The following is an 18,478-nucleotide window of genomic DNA, read 5'->3' on the forward strand; positions in this document are numbered from 1 at the left end:
ACTTTTCCCCCACTGTAGGTGGGTGGTAGCACTGAATGTATGAGTAGGTAGCCTAATTGGCAAGTAACAAAACTAATGGCTCAGGAATGGTGGTGGCTCAGAATAAAATGGACATGCAGGAGAATCAACTACTATAGGAGGTAGTGAGATTGAGGTTCAATTAAGTAAATATAAAATAAAAAGTCTGGTTTCAGTATGGTTTACATAATCTAGGAATATTTCTAAAAATGTACTAAAATTAAATAATTAGAGTTTTGCTTTTGAATCTGTTAGTGAGCTGTCTATAAAATCCATAGGGTTAATTGATTAACCTATATGTAAATATCTGTACAGCTCAGCGAGAAATGAGTGAATTTTAACATGCCAGTTTTTTGATAAAACCATTATATTTTGAAGATAATGAATAATTCTTAATATAAAGCACTAGTGCAAAGAGCAAAATCTAATCTGGGAGAAAAGCTTTTTGCCTCTAGAACTTTTGACAATGCTAGATAGCAGTATAAGTTCCAGTCTTATTTTAATTGAGAAAAGAAAAGATTGCACAATAATTTGTGTGCTTTATCGTTTTATGATTTTGTGGTAACAGCATTTGACATAAAGATATACGGGACATCATCTTATTTATATTCAAATGCAATTTTCATACTGAATAAATGTTTCAATTAGTGGTGTGAAACTATAAATATTCTACAGATGAATTATTCATACATTTTTCCATCCAAAGTTCTTTATTAATTTCTAAATCTTAATTTACTATTATAGACAATCTCTAATTAAATTCATATATTACTCATTTGATTCACACACATTTTCTAAACATACTGTACTATCTTTGATTGTAGGATACAGATTCTACTCAGTATATGCATGGGTAAATATAATACTACTAAATACTGTAGTACAGTATATAGCTGAATACCCTCCCTCTTGTATCTTCATATATCAAGCATACTTGCTTAGTATATATTACTATTTTTAGTAGGTGACTTTGACTTTGTAAAGTGTTACTTTGTATCCAACCTTATAAATAATCTGGTTAGATTTACTAGATGCATAGTTGAAAGAGAACCTAACATTTGTAACATTTGTAATATATGATATATGTAGAAAAGTGGAAGTCAGCTCACCTGGAGGCACAGCAGTATATGACCAGAAGTCCAAGCACGGATTCTCTTTGTTCCAAGTCCAAGAAATATATAAAATGCAAATAATCCAGCTCCACGGACACTCTGGTTGTAGATAAAAACGTGATATTTTCTTTATTGAAGTACAAAAAGGAGGTATACAGCCAAGCAGAGGGAAACACACACAGAGCCACGGCTATGACCATAGCCATGGCTCTGTGTGTGTTTCCCTCTGCTTGGCTTTTTACCTCCTTTTTGTACTTCAATAAAGAAAATATCACGTTTTTATCTACAACCAGAGTGTCCGTGGAGCTGGATTATTTGCATTTTATATATTTGTAATATATCTTATGAGATCAATGTGCTTTTTCTATACTTTTCCAAAAAGGTTTACGGAGGGAGGTGGAGAAGTGAGAACAGCTAGTCTCCTACAACAAGCTCATAGAGGACTTACAGACAAGAGTGCAGAGGTGAAATCTGCTAAACTTGTGAAATATTGGTCATATAATTGAAAGAAATGGTATAATAACACAATGGAGGCACTAGTGAATTACTGTCTAGTGAATTTTGAAGGCTTAGATACACTTCAAGTTTCACCCTCTTCAGATATATACCGTATATACTCGTGTATAAGCCGAGCTTTTCAGCACAAAAAATGTGCTGAAAAACCTCACTTCGGCTTATACACGAGTCAATTAAAAAAAATAAATGTTAATACTCACCCTCCGGTGCCCGGATCCATCGGCGGCGGCTCCCGATACCCGGCGGCGGCTCCCGATGTTCAGCACATTAAATAAATAAACTTAGCTCTCACCTTCCGGCGATACTCACCCCCGATCCACGGCGCCGGCTTCCGATCCTCGTTGGTGGCTCTCGATCCCTGGCTGCGGCTGTCTTCTTTTGCCGGCGGAGTCGCGTCCATGCGATCTCCCCGCCGGCGCTTACTATGATGCGGCGGTGTGACGTCATCAGCGACGACACCGCCGCATCATAGTGAGCGCCGCCGGGGAGATCGCATGGACGCGCCTCCGCCGGCAAGAGAAGAAAGAAGACGCTGCCGGGGATCGAGAGCCACCGCAGAGGATCGGGGGTGAGTATCGCCAGAAGGTGAGAATTAAGTTTATTTTTTTTAAATGTGCTCAACATACATGGGGGCAGGCTGGCTGTATACGTGAGGGGGCAGGCTGGCTGTATACCTGAGGGGGCAGGCTGGCTGTATACCTGAGGGGGCAGGCTGGCTGTATACCTGAGGGGGCAGGCTGGCTGAATACCTGAGGGGACAGGCTGGCTGCATACCTGAGGGGGCAGGCTGGCTGCATACCTGAGGGGGCAGGCTGGCTGCATACCTAAGGGGGCAGGCTGGCTGCATACCTGAGGAGGCAGGCTGGCTGCATACCTGAGGGGGCAGGCTGGCTGTATACCTGAGGGGGCAGGCTGGCTGTATACCTGAGGGGGCAGGCTGGCTGTATACCTGAGGGGGAAGGCTGGCTGTATACCTGAGGGGGCAGGCTGGCTGTATACGTGAGGGGGCAGCCTGGCTATATACCTGAGGGGGCAGGCTGGCTGTATACCTGAGGGGGCAGGCTGGCTGTATACCTGAGGGGGCAGGCTGGCTGTATACCTGAGGGGGAAGGCTGGCTGTATACCTGAGGGGGAAGGCTGGCTGTATACCTGAGGGGGAAGGCTGGCTGTATACGTGAGGAGGCAGGCTGGCTGAATACCTGAGGGGACAGGCTGGCTGCATACCTGAGGGGGAAGGCTGGCTGTATACGTGAGGGGGCAGCCTGGCTATATACCTGAGGGGGCAGGCTGGCTGTATACCTGAGGGGGCAGGCTGGCTGTATACCTGAGGGGGCAGGCTGGCTGTATACCTGAGGGGGAAGGCTGGCTGTATACCTGAGGGGGAAGGCTGGCTGTATACCTGAGGGGGAAGGCTGGCTGTATACGTGAGGAGGCAGGCTGGCTGTATACGTGAGGGGGCAGGCTGGCTGTATACCTGAGGGGGCAGGCTGGCTGTATACCTGAGGGGGCAGGCTGTATACCACTTGGGGCTGGCTGTATACTACACCCTCGGCTTATACTCGAGTCAATAGGTTTTCCCAGTTTTTGGTGGTAAAATTAGGGGTCTCGGCTTATACTCGGATCGGCTTATACTCGAGTATATACGGTATGTACATTTCTATTATAAATTAGAACTTAAATAAGTTACAAATTGCTCTGTCGATCCTTCTAGTTAGATTTTTCATTTGTAAGTATTTTCTAGATTTTGTATGTGTTATCTAAACTTTTTATTATTGGTAATGACCTTCTCTACAGCAATATTTAACATAAAAGTAAACGACCACACACAAATTGTAGTAAGTTGTGCCAAGTAGGTAACCAACTCTGTATATATTGGTAACTTCAAACCCTTCCCTATAGATATTGTCCAGAAAAATTGAAAGGGGCATGTTAAATTGCAGTGGCCAATCTTTTTGATCTCTTTAAGGTTATGCTGCTTTACAGCCGTTTTCCCTTCCAGAACACATGCATGCTTAGCCAACAGTTGTTAAAGGAATATAGGCATTTTGGTGGGGGGTAACAGGGTGCTGATGGTATCACTATATCATAATGTGCTGGCGTGAACAAAGTTTACTGTAGAGAAGGAGATTTTTTCTTGCTACTCACTTTCAACTTTGGTATTGCCCCTTTTTAGAATTACATCTACATAAATTCTTTATATTTTAATAATCATAGATGTGAACAACCTGTTCTCATCTCAAAGGCTGTTGGGTTTTAAACGGAAGTAAAAAAAAAAAGGATAATCCACCAAAAGCAACAGTGACAAAGCATTACCAGTTAAATCTGTTAAAATGGTAATATTATGTGGAGAACTATATAGAAGTTCACAGAGGGTTTCAACAATGCACAATCATTCCAGTATTTCAGGCTATATTTTTCTATACATATAGCCAAGTCATATACCATAAACTGTTTGTAACAATCGTTAAAGATAAGCTATGCAATAATTCTGAAACTACATGGAGGGTAGTATTTATTTCCCTAACAAGCTTTTAGAAAGGCTATTTAAATAAATGTTGAACTTGATAAACATCAAGGGGACATCTCGACACAACACATATTTTAGGGAACAATAGCTCATGTCATTACGTCAAATCTATTGCTGCTGAAGGAAAACACATTGCTTTGAAAATTGGTGTCAAGTTGTTCTGCAATGAAGAATGCCCTTAAGGGAAAAAAATGTAAATGCAATCCACTGTTAACGTGGACACATATTATTCTAATTGAATGTATTCTGTATAAAGATCATGTAAACCACCCCCCCTACTGCCTAGGAAAGATGTTAGTTGGTATGGAAAGCCTCAGGATGCTTTATGCATCAGTGAATTTGCTTGCACATATCTCTGGTTGCAACATGAATTAAAAATTATGTAATAGCTGTCAAAAGATATGTAATGTCTACTGAGATAGACAGACAAAAGTAACTATTAGACAAATAAAGTCACATTATGGATTTATTTTGTATTGTATCCTTGGAAAAGTTCACTTTACAACGTGCAACAATGGTGATCAAAACAGGTGATCAAGTCTTCAGCGTTCATACTGACTTTGTCAATTTGAATGTATCATACACAAAGCAATAAAATGATACCAAAGAAAGATGTATATACTGATTATTTATATGAGTGTACTACATATTCTGTAAAAATAAATAAATTAAAGTATAATTTACCATAACTTGGACTTTCAAATGTCCCAGAAATACCAAATGATCAAAAACAGATACATTAAACTTCAGTATAATGTAGTCTGAAATATGTGACACCTAAATAAGTTAATATAACTAAATATGTTCACATAATAGAAGAAAATAACCATTTTTTGGTGATTAAAGGATGACTGACTTTTGCATTTGGGCTTGTGAAGTGCAGCAGAAATTTTCTTCTATTATATGAACTGGTTGGATCCTGCCAACCCAGATCAACAAACTGCAAGTAACATTCGTATATTTATATTTGTTTAAGAAGTAGTCTTGATCTTTCTCATTCTAAATGAGTTAAAACACTTCCAGCAATGTAAAACAGTCCATGTTAAAATTGAGTTAAAACACTTCCAGCAATGTAAAACAGTCCATGTTAAAATTACAGGATATTGTTGCTATAGTAGACCTGCTTATGGACATACAGCTTGGATTTTAAATGTTCAAAGTTTTTGTCAAATGTGAGACTGTCACTGATCTCCCTTTGTTGCACACTACCATAAATCAGGTCCATGAGCTACCAAGGTGCTTTGTCTCACTGGAACATAAATGTGTCAAGAAACTGCGCTGCAAATTATCTACTAGTTTCTATTCCTGACGTGATTTTCTCAATGGCTACTCATTTTCTATGGCCATTGTAGAGGTGAGCGGAACTCACCCGCTGTTTTCAACTCGGCTGCAGGCAGCACGTACCATGTGCATTCTGACTTTCATTCATCATCTCCTGCTCCACAGATGGTCTTCCATTTCTGGGACCAACCTCTCCTTTCTTTCTATTTACTTTGCCAATGTCAGCAGTCATATCCCTGTCAGAGAATGTAAGCACGGCAGCCAATTTAAGGCCTCAGTAGTGACCTCAGCACAAAAGACACTCCACTTCTAGTCCAGTACAGTCTGTACTGAGGTCATTGCTGAGGCCTTTGATTGGCTGCAGTAGTGACCTGCCTCAAATGGTACATCATTATTCTGACCTGGCTAAAAATAAAATAAGAATGTCACAACCAATTAGTTTTAGCTTCTGGTAGATGAGTACTTATAGAAATATTGTCTGCTATAGTTGACCCTATGTAACAATGTTATAAAATCTCACATAACTGCTTAGTAGAATACTTTGTATGACCAAATTGTGTTTTAACAAATCCAGTTGGTGGTATTTATTGATACAAACATATTATACATATATTTACATCTGGAATAACGAATGATAGAATCAGTTCTAAGGCATTTCAGCAGTTAAATAGTAACATTTTAAAATCTTACATCTGAATACAAAAGAATATAATTTCATAATTTCATTGTCAGTTGTGTCAGACTGCCACCAACAAACCCAACTCACTAAGTCTTGTGCTCCCCAGTGGAATGTGAGCTTTTGTAATTGATATGTATAGTATACTGTAATCTTTTTTCCTGAAGGAAACATATGTCTGTAGATACAATGTTTTATATTTTATTTTCTCCACATATTGAACTAATTGAAGGTTATGGAGATGCATTACTGGAACTTCAGGTATCAGGATAATTTGATGCTGTGCTTTCATGCATTGCTGTAAAGTTTATTTTTACTTTAGGGTCTTATAAACAAGTTTATACTGTACAGAGTTTATCCTTCCGGCAAGCCGCACTCTAGGAAATGTAAATTTAATATAGTTCTGGTATGCAAATTTACACATACTTCAGGCTATAGGCAATTGCCTATACTATATGTTCAAAGAACTGTGGAATCAAAGGCTCTGTTTTAAATAAATATAAGGGTTCATTTATGCTGTTTGGCAATGTCCTTGTTTTAACTGCATGCTGAAGATCAAGGAGATACTGTAGTTGAGTACAGCAAAACAATACTATGCTAACTTTAAGAAGTTTTGAACCAGTTCTTCATCTTTGTGCTTTTTGGTTAATGTGTCATTAATATCTGTAATATCAAAGTACCGAATTATAGGATTCACATAGATTACATAGACAAATTCTTGATAAGTCTCTATAAAGTGTGAGGGCTGTAGTAAATATAAGGGCTGATTCATCCTAGTCAAGGATATATTGTAGAGGTGGCTTTGCGGCTCTGTCAGTAGATACAAGAGAGGAACACAGATCCTTATACAGATTACCTCATTCCACTAGGAAAAGCTCATGATTACTTCAAAGAGAGGAGGAGAGAGATGTGTACATAATCATTTATTTAAATGAGGATGTAGGGATTACCTTTTACTATACTAAACAAGCTGTGAGTCAAAAAATTGATTAAAAAACTGACTGCCCATTACCAACAACTAGTGATGGCAGATCTGACATAGTTCAGGCTTCGTCTGAATTTAAACCTACACCACGCACCAATCAGGGTGTTAATCTGTTAAATGCCGCTGGCTAGGCCACCAGCGGGATTTAAGTCCTGGTGGTGAATGGTTGCCACCATTTTGATCCTCAGCAAAATGGTAATGTTTGTATGCACGCACGAACACACATGCTCCACCATGATGTATATGCTGCTGGTGGCTTTGCCAGTGACATTTATAGAGATAACAGCTCCAGCCAGTGCCAGAACCAATTGCAAGTGTTATTGTTGGAGGGGAGACAAACCTGAAGTCCATGGATACGAACTTTGGCTCAGGTCCACTCAACACTACTAACAACATATGAATGTTTGCCTTTATTAGAAGGGCATATTAAGTCAAACTCCTTCTCTGTCCATTCTACATCATATTTTTAAGGTAACAACCGGTATAGTACTTGATTTTTTTTCTGATTTCTACTTAAAGGGACTCTAATAGCTTGCTATTCACCCTACCCAAAGTAAAAAAAATCATTGTGTAGGATACTTTATTAGCTTTTCAGACACACTTTTCACAAACTGTAAATGATTGATTTGGGAGCCAGGTCCAGAATTAGTTTATCTCATCATATTCATATGGCAGATATATTTTTATAAAAACACTAATATCCCGCTTAAATGTCAGTGAAACCAAGTGTAATACATTTTACAGTGCGAGAAACAAAACATTACGTAAACAATCCCATGTGGGTAGATTTTGATGGGTAATATAACACAGTAACTTTATCTTATCATTTGACTGCTAAAACAACTGGCAGCTTAATGATGTAGCTGCAAAAATGACAGGTATAGCACAACATTTAATAGCAGAAGATGCTGATGACCATAAAGCTGCCATTTGTTCTATTTTGCTGTCATTTCCTCAATGCCAAGATATTGTAGTGATGTTTTTACTGCTTAAAATAGCACTTTACATTTTGCAGACACAGACTTTAGAATGGATAACAGCCTTTATGGGGCGTTGATGGAGTAATACTGCCTTTATTTGAGAATACTTCAGAGGTTTAAGAATGTTCTTGCTTTTATTTGAAGTATTGCAAGAAAACAATTTTGGGTAAATCCAATTTTGGTATATTCGGAAATATGAAATATTCTTTAAAATCAATGAAACAGCAAGATAAATTCTATGTTGTTGAATATCTGGAAGAAATACTCTATAAGTACCCTGCGTGTAACAGTCAATCAAAAGGGAACCTGTCACTGTAGTGGATAACTGGTAGATGACAGTTTGTCGCTTACATTCCCATGAATAGTTCCCATTATAAGAGTTGCACAATTGATGTCTGTTATGCTCTAAAGGAGCAGCAATAAGTACACTGTCTCATTCCTAATCACCCAACAACTGGTGCCTTCAGCAATTATAAGGATGGGCTCTCAAGTGCTGCCATATGGTCCATGTGAATGAAATACTGATTCACATGTCCCACCAGCCATTCACTTCTATGATCTACAGGAGACAGCAATACAGGATTTGCTAGGCAGAGATGAGCAATCCCCAACTGCTACGTCGGCTCCAATTGCAAGTGTTAGAATGTGCTGTCAGCTGTAATATACAGCTTCTGGTGCCGGACCCATTCATGAGCTGGTGCCAGAAGCGGGTCGTAATAGAATGTCTTGGTGCTGGAAGTATCTTCCCACAGGGATCTACTATTACGTCTAATTGTGCATATGGGTTAACGACCCATTTGTTTATGAATTATGCTTATTCCTGGAATACCCCTTTAACTCTGTAGGCCTTCCAGTTCTCCTGCTCACTGCTGTTGGTATATCAGGTATGTTCTGTCTACACAGGGTCGCTGCTGAGGTTATGTACCAACAGTAGAGCTAATTTAAACTTCTTTTTTTTTTTATCATAGACTACTTGGGGCCAGTACTCAAAAATGTTTAATTCCAGACAACCCCTCTAAATTTCTCATGATTGAGGTTAGATATGTCATAGTGCTACACATTTATCCACAACATTTGTGCGAGCAAGATTATTTGTATTGAATTTTATATATTTGAATGTCCCAGGAATCCAGCATTAGTAGCTGTATGCACAATGAACATTTTGTCCTGTTTTATTTATATTGTTAATATACAAGATACATATGCGGATTTATAGCACTAATTAAATAGTCTAGTGTAATGCAAGCATTTATTAAATATACTCTATACGACAAATGAATGGTGTCCTACAATACTCCCAGGAATGTCATCTCATGTCTGACCCATAATGATTAAATATAAAATTAAAGTTTGTCATCTTTAATTGGGTCATTACTTATTCTACATTGGTAAACATATTGCAAAAAATTTAGACTTACTACGATCTGTAACCACTGCTCGAGCCTCTGGGTTGCTTGTTTTGTTTTTAAGGTTCTGAGCTGCAGTTATAAGTTCTTCCAAATGGGGTCGTTTTTGTTCCAAATCCTGAAGAGTTACCTATGGACAGTGAAAAAAGCAAGACAATAAATATAAGTATATATATATATATATACATATATATATATATATACACAGATAATTTAGATAATTCAGATAATTCAGAAAGAAATTGGCTTATCTTGAAGGTCATTGAGTGTAGAGCCCACCTTTGCCCACCACACGTTGACATTGTAAGCAGTTCAACCTCATAAGATATCCACTGGATCCTAAAGATTGAGTTTTTTGTAATAATTATTTAGGACTGAAGCCTCTGTTAATTTAGATTCGCACAGGGGAGATTACTATTTATAGTGTAACCTTGGTTAGTGTAACCTTGGTGTCAGCATCAAGGTATATTAGGCTTGGTTCACATCACATTGTTTAAATATGTTGTCAGGGAGATGCTCATATACTTTATGCTTTTAGAATGGGATACCTCACCCAGTGACTCCTTCTTCCCCCTGAATGTGGTAGGGAAAAGTGAACGACAGCAGCCGGTGATTTGTCTCTACTGGTTTTTCGGGCTTATTTCAGGGGGATGTCACTGTCCTTGTATGGGCCGTGGATCGCATTTTCAGGATTTGCGCAGCTTTGAGAGGTATTTAACAGGGGTTTGCACTGTAATTGTGTCACATGCGATCGGATTAATTAGCAACTGTGCTGGCTTTCATGCAACAGAATTTGGGTGGGGGGTTAACTTTCAAATTGTATCGCAAGACAATGCACTTACATGCACCTGGAAGAAGGTGAAGTCCGGTGGTTCTGAGCGGGGAAGCAACACATGCAGGATATTGGGTGCATTATTGTTGGTCAATGCACTTGGTTGTTGGTCGTGAGCTTCACTGGACCGGGTAAGTAAATGTGCCCCACTATTTTTATCCAGTCTTTTTGAGCGGACACGCCCTTTCCTAGCAGATCGAGGCAACAATTGTCTGCCAGTATATGTTAATGAGTATGATAAGAGAATACAAAAAATGTGATGTGAAGTCAGCCTTGTCCTTTGGTTGTGTACATTCTGTATCTTTTTATTTTGTGTTTAAATATTTATATATTTTTGAGACATATGTAGGTTCTATAACAATTAAATGATGCGCACAGCACATGAATAGTAGTAGTCGATCTAATTCCCATATTGTGATAGTTACTAAAAAATGTGCATATATTTGTCAATCACTTTTTCATTGCTTTTTGTTATACATTTTCGATGCAGTAGCTTCAAGTATGATCCATGTGCAATTGGATATTTCTCAATCCTTGCAAAAGAGCTTTACATCTACAGCTCTGTCCTTTCATCCATGAACAAAAGACGTTCTGTAAGTTACACAAATCATGAAATAAAACAAAATGTTCTGCGGAAGTAGCTAATTTAATGCACTAATATTTCTGCTTAGTGTAGCCAAGGAAACTTAAATGACTTTCAAACAAAAGAAAACTAAGCAGGGACTTAAAAAGGAAAATTTTAAAATAGAAACTTTATGAAGCTACTTTTATTTTATAGCAAAATCATAATTTCATAGACTGGAAACACAATGGGGCACATTTACTAAGGGCCGTGCGCCAGTTTTCTGTCAGACTTTGCACGTTCTTTTAGGTGCAAACCTCTTGCACAGATATTTAAAGTAGTGTCTGTGCTACATTTCTGTAACACGTGACCGTTTTGTGTGACAGCTGCACTATTCTTTATGCAACACAAATTTCTGTACTGAAGGGGGATTTATCATATGTATCAGATTTAGGATTTATGTGAACCTGGACTACTAGTAATTATGCGATGCCTTCAAGTCTGTTTATGTTATACATAATGAATGTAAATGGGCCTTTACTTACCACTTTTAGATGCTACAATCCATTGTACAAAACCTTAATCTTCTGCGTCATTATAAAACTTAAAGGGAACCTGTCATCAGCAATTGACCTAATAAATCACTACAGGTATATTGTCAAACAGCATCATACCTTATAGTTTTTTTTTTACGGTGGTGGCATCATCTGGATCACAATCTGGAAGGTGCTAAGCTGCTTGACAACATACTAGTAGGTGTTTATTAGGTTTGTTATTTCTGCTAACAGGATCCCTTTAACTTCAACCTTACAATGCACACTATGATGAACAAGGTTGTCCTGTATATTAGGGGAAGATTTTAAAATAGCTTCCTGTATCTATTATACTGTGAATTTCTTTCTTCAGTTACCTTTTATAAATGTCTTTTATTTCATAACTATGTTACATTAATATTCTTAAATATGATCTATAGGGGTTGTTTTTGTAGGTGTTGTTTACTGAAATAAGCCCTGAAAGCATAGTAGTTCATCACTGAGTATGAGAAAGCCTGTAGTACTGCCCATCAAGAACATATTATAATATTTTTTTTCTATTCAACTATTGTGAGAGCACTGAGATCTCTTGCTCACTTGTAAAGTCAAGTCTACAATCGCTGTCAGTGCTGAGGATTAAAGTCCTCTGATCCTGTGTAACATACTGGGTTGAAGTGCTGACTCAGGAACCTCTGACCCCTGTCTGGCTATACCCATGGCTTTCCCTGTAACTACACAACTTTATGGATTAAAGTCTTGCAGGTGGTCTTATGAAATGAAAGAAAATCGTAGTAAATTGCCCTGAAAAGAGAATAGTCCTGCTTCAACAGGACACAGAACATGGATTTCTGGAATAAAGTGGAATGCTGTGGCCATCCACTGACAGTAAATGGCCACATTTGCATTTCAAGTCCAAACTGTGTATGGAAGGAGTATGCATTTGTACTCAATAGAAAGAGGGAAATAAGACACTGTCAGACACTTCTGGCAAGATATGTCTCATGTAGGAGAAAAAGGTCAAGCATTTTGAAATCTGTGGGTAAGAGTCCGATCAACCAGGCACTCTGACATTGTAGGTTTAACTACCATGATTAAATGGAAAGGATCAATAGAGATTAATATAAGTTGTAATGTAGAAGTGTTTTCTCAGCCTACAACCATGGCAAAGGAACATATGTATAGGAAAGTCTCAGTAAGTTAACTATAGTGGGTTAAATCCTAATGACTCTGCATAATTCTGCAGAATCTGAAAGGTGGATCCCCGACACACCCTCGGGATGCTTTACTTTATTGGCCTGAAGGACACAGATCTTTCTTGGTTTTTTTCCTAGCTCTCTGACCGCACCTTCAGTCTCCTTTTCTGGATCTCTCTCTTCTCTTCCACTTACTGTTGGGGTTCTCAAGGCTCAATTTTAAATTACCTTCTCTTTTCCCTCCATACTGCCCTCATCAGACAAAACAACTGCAGATTTGGCTTTGGAATCAAATTACTATTTTGATCCCCTTTAATAATGTCTGGACAGTTGTACAAACCTATACCTTCAGTTTCACCCCTTCCTCTTCATAGACTATAAGTTCTTGTGAGCAGGGACCTAAATCCTATTGTTCCATATGACCATGATATTACTCTGTAATGTCTTACTGTGTTTGTATATGTAACCCTTGATGTGTAAAGCACTGCGTAAAATGATGGAGCTATATAAAAATGTATCATTATATTATTAATCATTTAACAATATCAGATACAGTCTCCCTATCACCTCTGAATCAGCGTCTTCTTTGATCCATGCTAGTAGAGACATTGGGGCAGATTTATCAAGCTGTCTGAAAGTCAGAATATTTCTAGTTGCCCATGGCAACCAATCACAGCTCCTCTTTAAAATATTCATGAGCACTGGTAAAATGAAAGGTGAGCTGTGATTGGTTGCCATGGGCAACTAGAAATATTCTGACTTTCAGACAGCTTGATAAATCTGCCACATTGAGTTTTTCTGTTTTTCATTTGTCCGGTAATCTGAACTGGGCTTTAGTTGCTGGCTGATATGATTTCTGCCATACCCTCTCTCTTTCTGCACTCTGCCTTTCTTTAACAAGTGTTAACTCTGTCTGTGATTACCTGCTCCGATAACCTGGGACCGGGCATATCGTCTCTATTCACCAGTATTCACCACTCACTTCTTAGGTTGCTGGTAAAATTTCTGTCTGGATTTATTCACCCTCACTTTGTTTATTAGTTCTAATTCTCTGTTATCAGACCTCTGGCTTGAACCTCTTACTATCCTTTAAATCTTGATGTTGTCAAGGTTTGCTCCTGCAGTTGCTGACCTGGTTTGTCCACACCTCCTTATTATATTTTTTGTTTGTTTGGCTTGTTCTGTGGGTGCACAGAGACCTAAAAAGGGATTGTCTTTAAGTTGACCCTGGGTCATTAGGACTTGCTGAGGCAATACGCAGGGGACAGCTTTGGGGCAATTAGCTTACAGCTGTTCTGTTTGTCTATCTGAGTCTTATCCCCTCTAACACTACCAATGTTAAAGATACATTATAACATCATATACCAATATTTTTGTATCAAGAGACAAATGACAGTGTCTTAAAGATAATCGAAAAATTCTCTCTCATTTCCTACTATTGAGCCATGTAATAAGAGATGTAACACAAGAAATACAAAACATTGCAAAGGGAGGAAAGGAAGAACTCTTTCGTTTACAGAAAATATTATAATGTGTAGACAAATCTTAATGCTAAATAGATGGAATCACAATGTAATGATTCCTTATTAAATAAATCACAGCTCTGGATCCTAGGTCAAACAGATAACAAATTCCTAACTTGGAACTCAGCCACTGAACCATCCAGTCTATCAATAATGCTCTCAGGCGAAATCATTTGTATTCCGCAGAGGTTTCCCCACACACACAGGACCAGTCTAGGCTGGAATGCTTTGTATATTAATGTAATTAGCTGCAGGTGTTGCTATTTAATTAACAAGAGCCTTCATTCAGACACATGGAGCGGTCTATAGACCATCCAGACAGAACAGATCACACGACCCTGCTCCAGTCACGTTTGCCCAGAGCACAATTGTCACCCTGATTTACAAGAGTCTTGCAACTTTACTCTTTATAATTAGCAGAGCGGGATGATATTGTCACTTATAAACTAACATTTTTTGACAGAGACCTCTAAGTCATTATACAGGACTATGTCAACAGTTATCACACTATTTCTTGTCAACTGTAAGGTTATTGGAGTATTGTATAACATTTTTGTGACATACTGCAAGACTGAAGTACTTGTCATAAAGAAAAGTAAAATCATTCATAGTACTGGAAATAGTAGTAGTTAAGCCTTTTATTTATTTTTGCTAAAAACTAGTAATGACTTAGATTAGTATTTAAAGGCCTGGTACAAAACTTTTATATGATGAATGTACTATAAGTCTAATAATGCCTCAAATACCCTTGAAAGCCTAGCACACTCCTAGCCCTTTGCACTTGGTTCAAGCTTAGTCCCAAAATAGTCTAGGACCAGGAGTAAACTTCTATATCACCTACTGGATTGTTCATGTTTCTTTAAAACAGGGGTGCACAACCTGTGGCCTGCGATTTTCTTACGGCCAGGAAGCTCAATGACCTGTGATGATGTGATGATCACATGACCGTCTATCTTCTCCTCTATACAACAGCATGGGGAACATGGGTGCTGACCATGGAGATGGGGGAACAAAACCTGGGGACAGGAAAGGGGGAACTAGACCTGGGGGCAAGAAGGGGGGAAACTAGACCTGGGGGCAGGGAGGAGGGTGACAAGACCTGGGGGTTGTGAGGAACTGCAACTGAGGGCAGGTGGGGGTAACTAAACATGGGAGGAAACTAGACCTGGGGGCAGGGGGGGGACTAGACCTGGGAGCAAGCAGGCGAACTAGTCTTTACTCAGGTGAAATGGTGGCAAATTGTATCTTAATGCTAAATAGATGTATTTTGTATTGTATTTTATCATCATCAAAAACACCATATATTGCAATACATCTATATTGCAGTATATAGTAGGAATGATCAGACCCCATATGGGTAAATTACCCTTGGGGGTCTGCAATTACAGTAAAAAAAATAATACATTTTTTAAAAGGTTTAAATCACCCCTTTTCTCTAAAATTGACAGTAATCCCTGTAACAGAAAAAAGGTCTGAATCAACACTATTTCTTCACTTCACACTTCACTTCACACTGCAACTCATAAAAATGTAAATTTAAGAAAAAACTTCAAAAACTCATAGAATGCAAACAATGATAGAAAATAAAACATGATAACATCCTATAAAAATGACATCTTCCACAGCTCTGTAAGCCAAAGTGTGAATTATGGCGAAACAATTTTTTTTTGTACAAAAGGTTTGAATTTCTAAATTATATCAAAACCTTATAAAACCAATATAGATTTAGTATCCCTGTGATGATATAAAGAATAAAGGGGGTGGGGTTGGGGTTGTCATTTAACCCCTTAAGGACCAGGCCCTTTTTAATTTTTAGTGTTTTCATTTTTCACCTTCAAAGCTGTGTATGGGCTTGTTTTCTGTGTAACAAATTGCACTTCATGGTGATAGTATTAAATATACCATTCTGTGTACTGGAAATCAGAAAAAATATTCTGAATGAAAATTATTTATTTTTTTACTATTTTTCAGACCCGTTATGGTACTTGAACAACAGTAAGGATTTTACACATCATCTATTACAATGTGAAAATTGCACATTGTAATAGATAGCCTAAAACATGACAGCCTCGGATCTTTGTGTGACCCAAGGTTGTCCTTGCAACAGATCGCCGCTCACCGGGAGCGACGATCCAAGACAAGATAATGTCACCCACACGTTGCCGACACCGATTGCGGGTGTTAACGATGGCTGTTTGCTCCATTGTGCAACAAACAACCAGTGAGTATGAAGAGGGCTCAACTCGTGAGCCGCTTCATACTCATCTCTATGCAACAGGACGTTGAGGAATGTCTTTTTGCATTAAGGTGTTAAAGTGTACAATAAAAGACATAAAACAGTGCCCACATGAATCTGCTGCAAAAGTTTTTTTTCATCAATTTCACTGCAATTGCAATAATTTTTTTTAACCACAATTTACTTTAAATTGCATCTTTTTCATACACCCACAACTGGATTTTAAAGATATATCAGGCACAACACTAAAAAAATTCTTGCATGGCTAACTTTGCATGGCTAACTTGCTAACTTTGGAAAAGTCACAAATTTGGGCACAAATATACAAATGTGCAAAAAAAGTAAAAAGAAAAGATAAATGGCCCTCATGGACTTTTGAAGGATGGGAATAAAAAACAAAAATGCAACACTGAAAAAGAGCATTGGCATGAAGAGGTTAAGTAGTTTTCTTCAACTGAAAATGCAGTTTTATGTATCAATATTTTTGGTTAATACAAGGCTAAATTCAATGGATTCAATGGGTGCTGCTGAAGTCCATAATTTGCACATGATATCGCATGATTTGTATTTAATACAAAAGAGACTCATGACAGAGCCTTTAATGCAGATGTGAACATAACTTAATCAAATAAATGCTTATTGTTGGTAGGAACCTTATAAACTGATTCATAAATTTTATGGTACAAAGAATGTCTATGGGGAGATTTATTTGGGCTTGTACGGCAGTTTTCTGGTGTACGATCCCTGAAATAACCGTAATTGTGATTATTTTCCCCTTTACACCACCTCCATGCCAATGTAGCATGATGTAAATCTCCCTCCATATGTATATGTCTTTATTTTGTACTGTTGGCTGAAATTTATACAGTTAGCAGTGTCATCTCTACAACTCTAATCATGGTGCTTTCCTTATGATTGAGCAGCCTGTTATTGCAGCCCAATATTGTGACCAGGCTCAGCTAATTACTTCCTTAAACAATACATTTTGGCTGTTACTGTGGAAAATTACCATCGGCTTCTAAAATTAAGCTGCTGATATTATGCAGTTACAGACACCGCACTGTCAACCTAATTGCAAACAGAAGATTGCTAATATTAAGGTACAGTATATCAGCCACTGAACACTGAAAATAAATAAGATTTTGTGATTTTAGATTACTGAATTTAGGTTAAGATTTATCCCATTCTAATCTTAATGTAGGTTTTAAAAGGCCTACAGTAAAATTAGAATGGGATGCATTTCAGCCTAAATTAAGTAATCTAAATTTAATTAGGTATGAAAGATGACTCATGCTTAAAATTTTAAACTAATTAGTTATGTTTATTGATTTATTAGATGACATCCAACAATAGTATTTCTGCAATTTCTTTGTTATACACTAGCTATACTAAGTTGATGCACATAATAATACAATAACTGTAGCTAAGTGGTTAGGAAGAAGTTTATATTTGATCCTTATATTTACAGTATATGTCTTTATACTATTCCTATTCTTTGCTTTATCTACCAAGATTTGTCCAAAATTATCTATAAAGAAAGAAAAATATCCTTTTACTATTGAAACAATGAGCATAGTGTATACTGATGATCTATCATACACAGTGTCATTTGCGCAATAAGGTGGCTTGTCCTTGGAAGTTGTTACATATTTGTAGGTTTTATATTGTATGCAGTATAAGGAGACTTCCTCACATCCTGTGGCTCCATTCAGAGAGCAACATAATTGTTAGCCGAGAACATGCAGCATATGATCAGTCACATCTTTGTGACATCACTCAATGTCCTGGAGATTTTTTTCTGCATGCAATGGGGACTAATATTCTTATGCACCTAGCATACTGCACATCAGGAGCATGCACCTCTTAACAAGACCCGCCAAGCTTGCACTCCATCTTAAGTGTCAAGTTACAGATTCCCATGGGAACAAGGAAGCCAGATGGAAGAAGGGCAGCCAGGGGAGACAAGGTAGAACCCCTGCTAGCAGGCAAACAGATGGCTAATTGTAGAAAATTAGAGTATTGCTTATTTTATATTAGTGCAGAGTTCGGCAAAAGTTTATATACAGGCAGTCCCCGAGTTACGTACAAGATAGGATCC

At 38.1% G+C, this 18,478-nt stretch overlaps 1 protein-coding gene across 14 annotated transcripts in view; it reads right to left on the reverse strand.

Moving 5' to 3' along the window:
* DMD (dystrophin) overlaps nt 1–18,478 on the reverse strand; it is a 1,566,296-nt gene that overhangs the window by 482,520 nt on the left and 1,065,298 nt on the right. For all 14 annotated transcript variants that reach the window (XR_011853162.1, XR_011853161.1, XM_072135922.1 and 11 more), the window contains one exon: nt 9,514–9,631. Coding sequence is in view for 12 of the 14 variants with exons in the window: in XM_072135922.1 (XP_071992023.1) it covers nt 9,514–9,631 (118 nt within the window). In the remaining 2 variants the exon portion in view is untranslated. The remainder of the gene's footprint in view (nt 1–9,513; nt 9,632–18,478) is intronic.

The sequence above is a fragment of the Engystomops pustulosus genome, chromosome 2 (assembly GCF_040894005.1).
Source record: "Engystomops pustulosus chromosome 2, aEngPut4.maternal, whole genome shotgun sequence".
NCBI classification, from domain to species: Eukaryota; Metazoa; Chordata; class Amphibia; order Anura; family Leptodactylidae; genus Engystomops; species Engystomops pustulosus.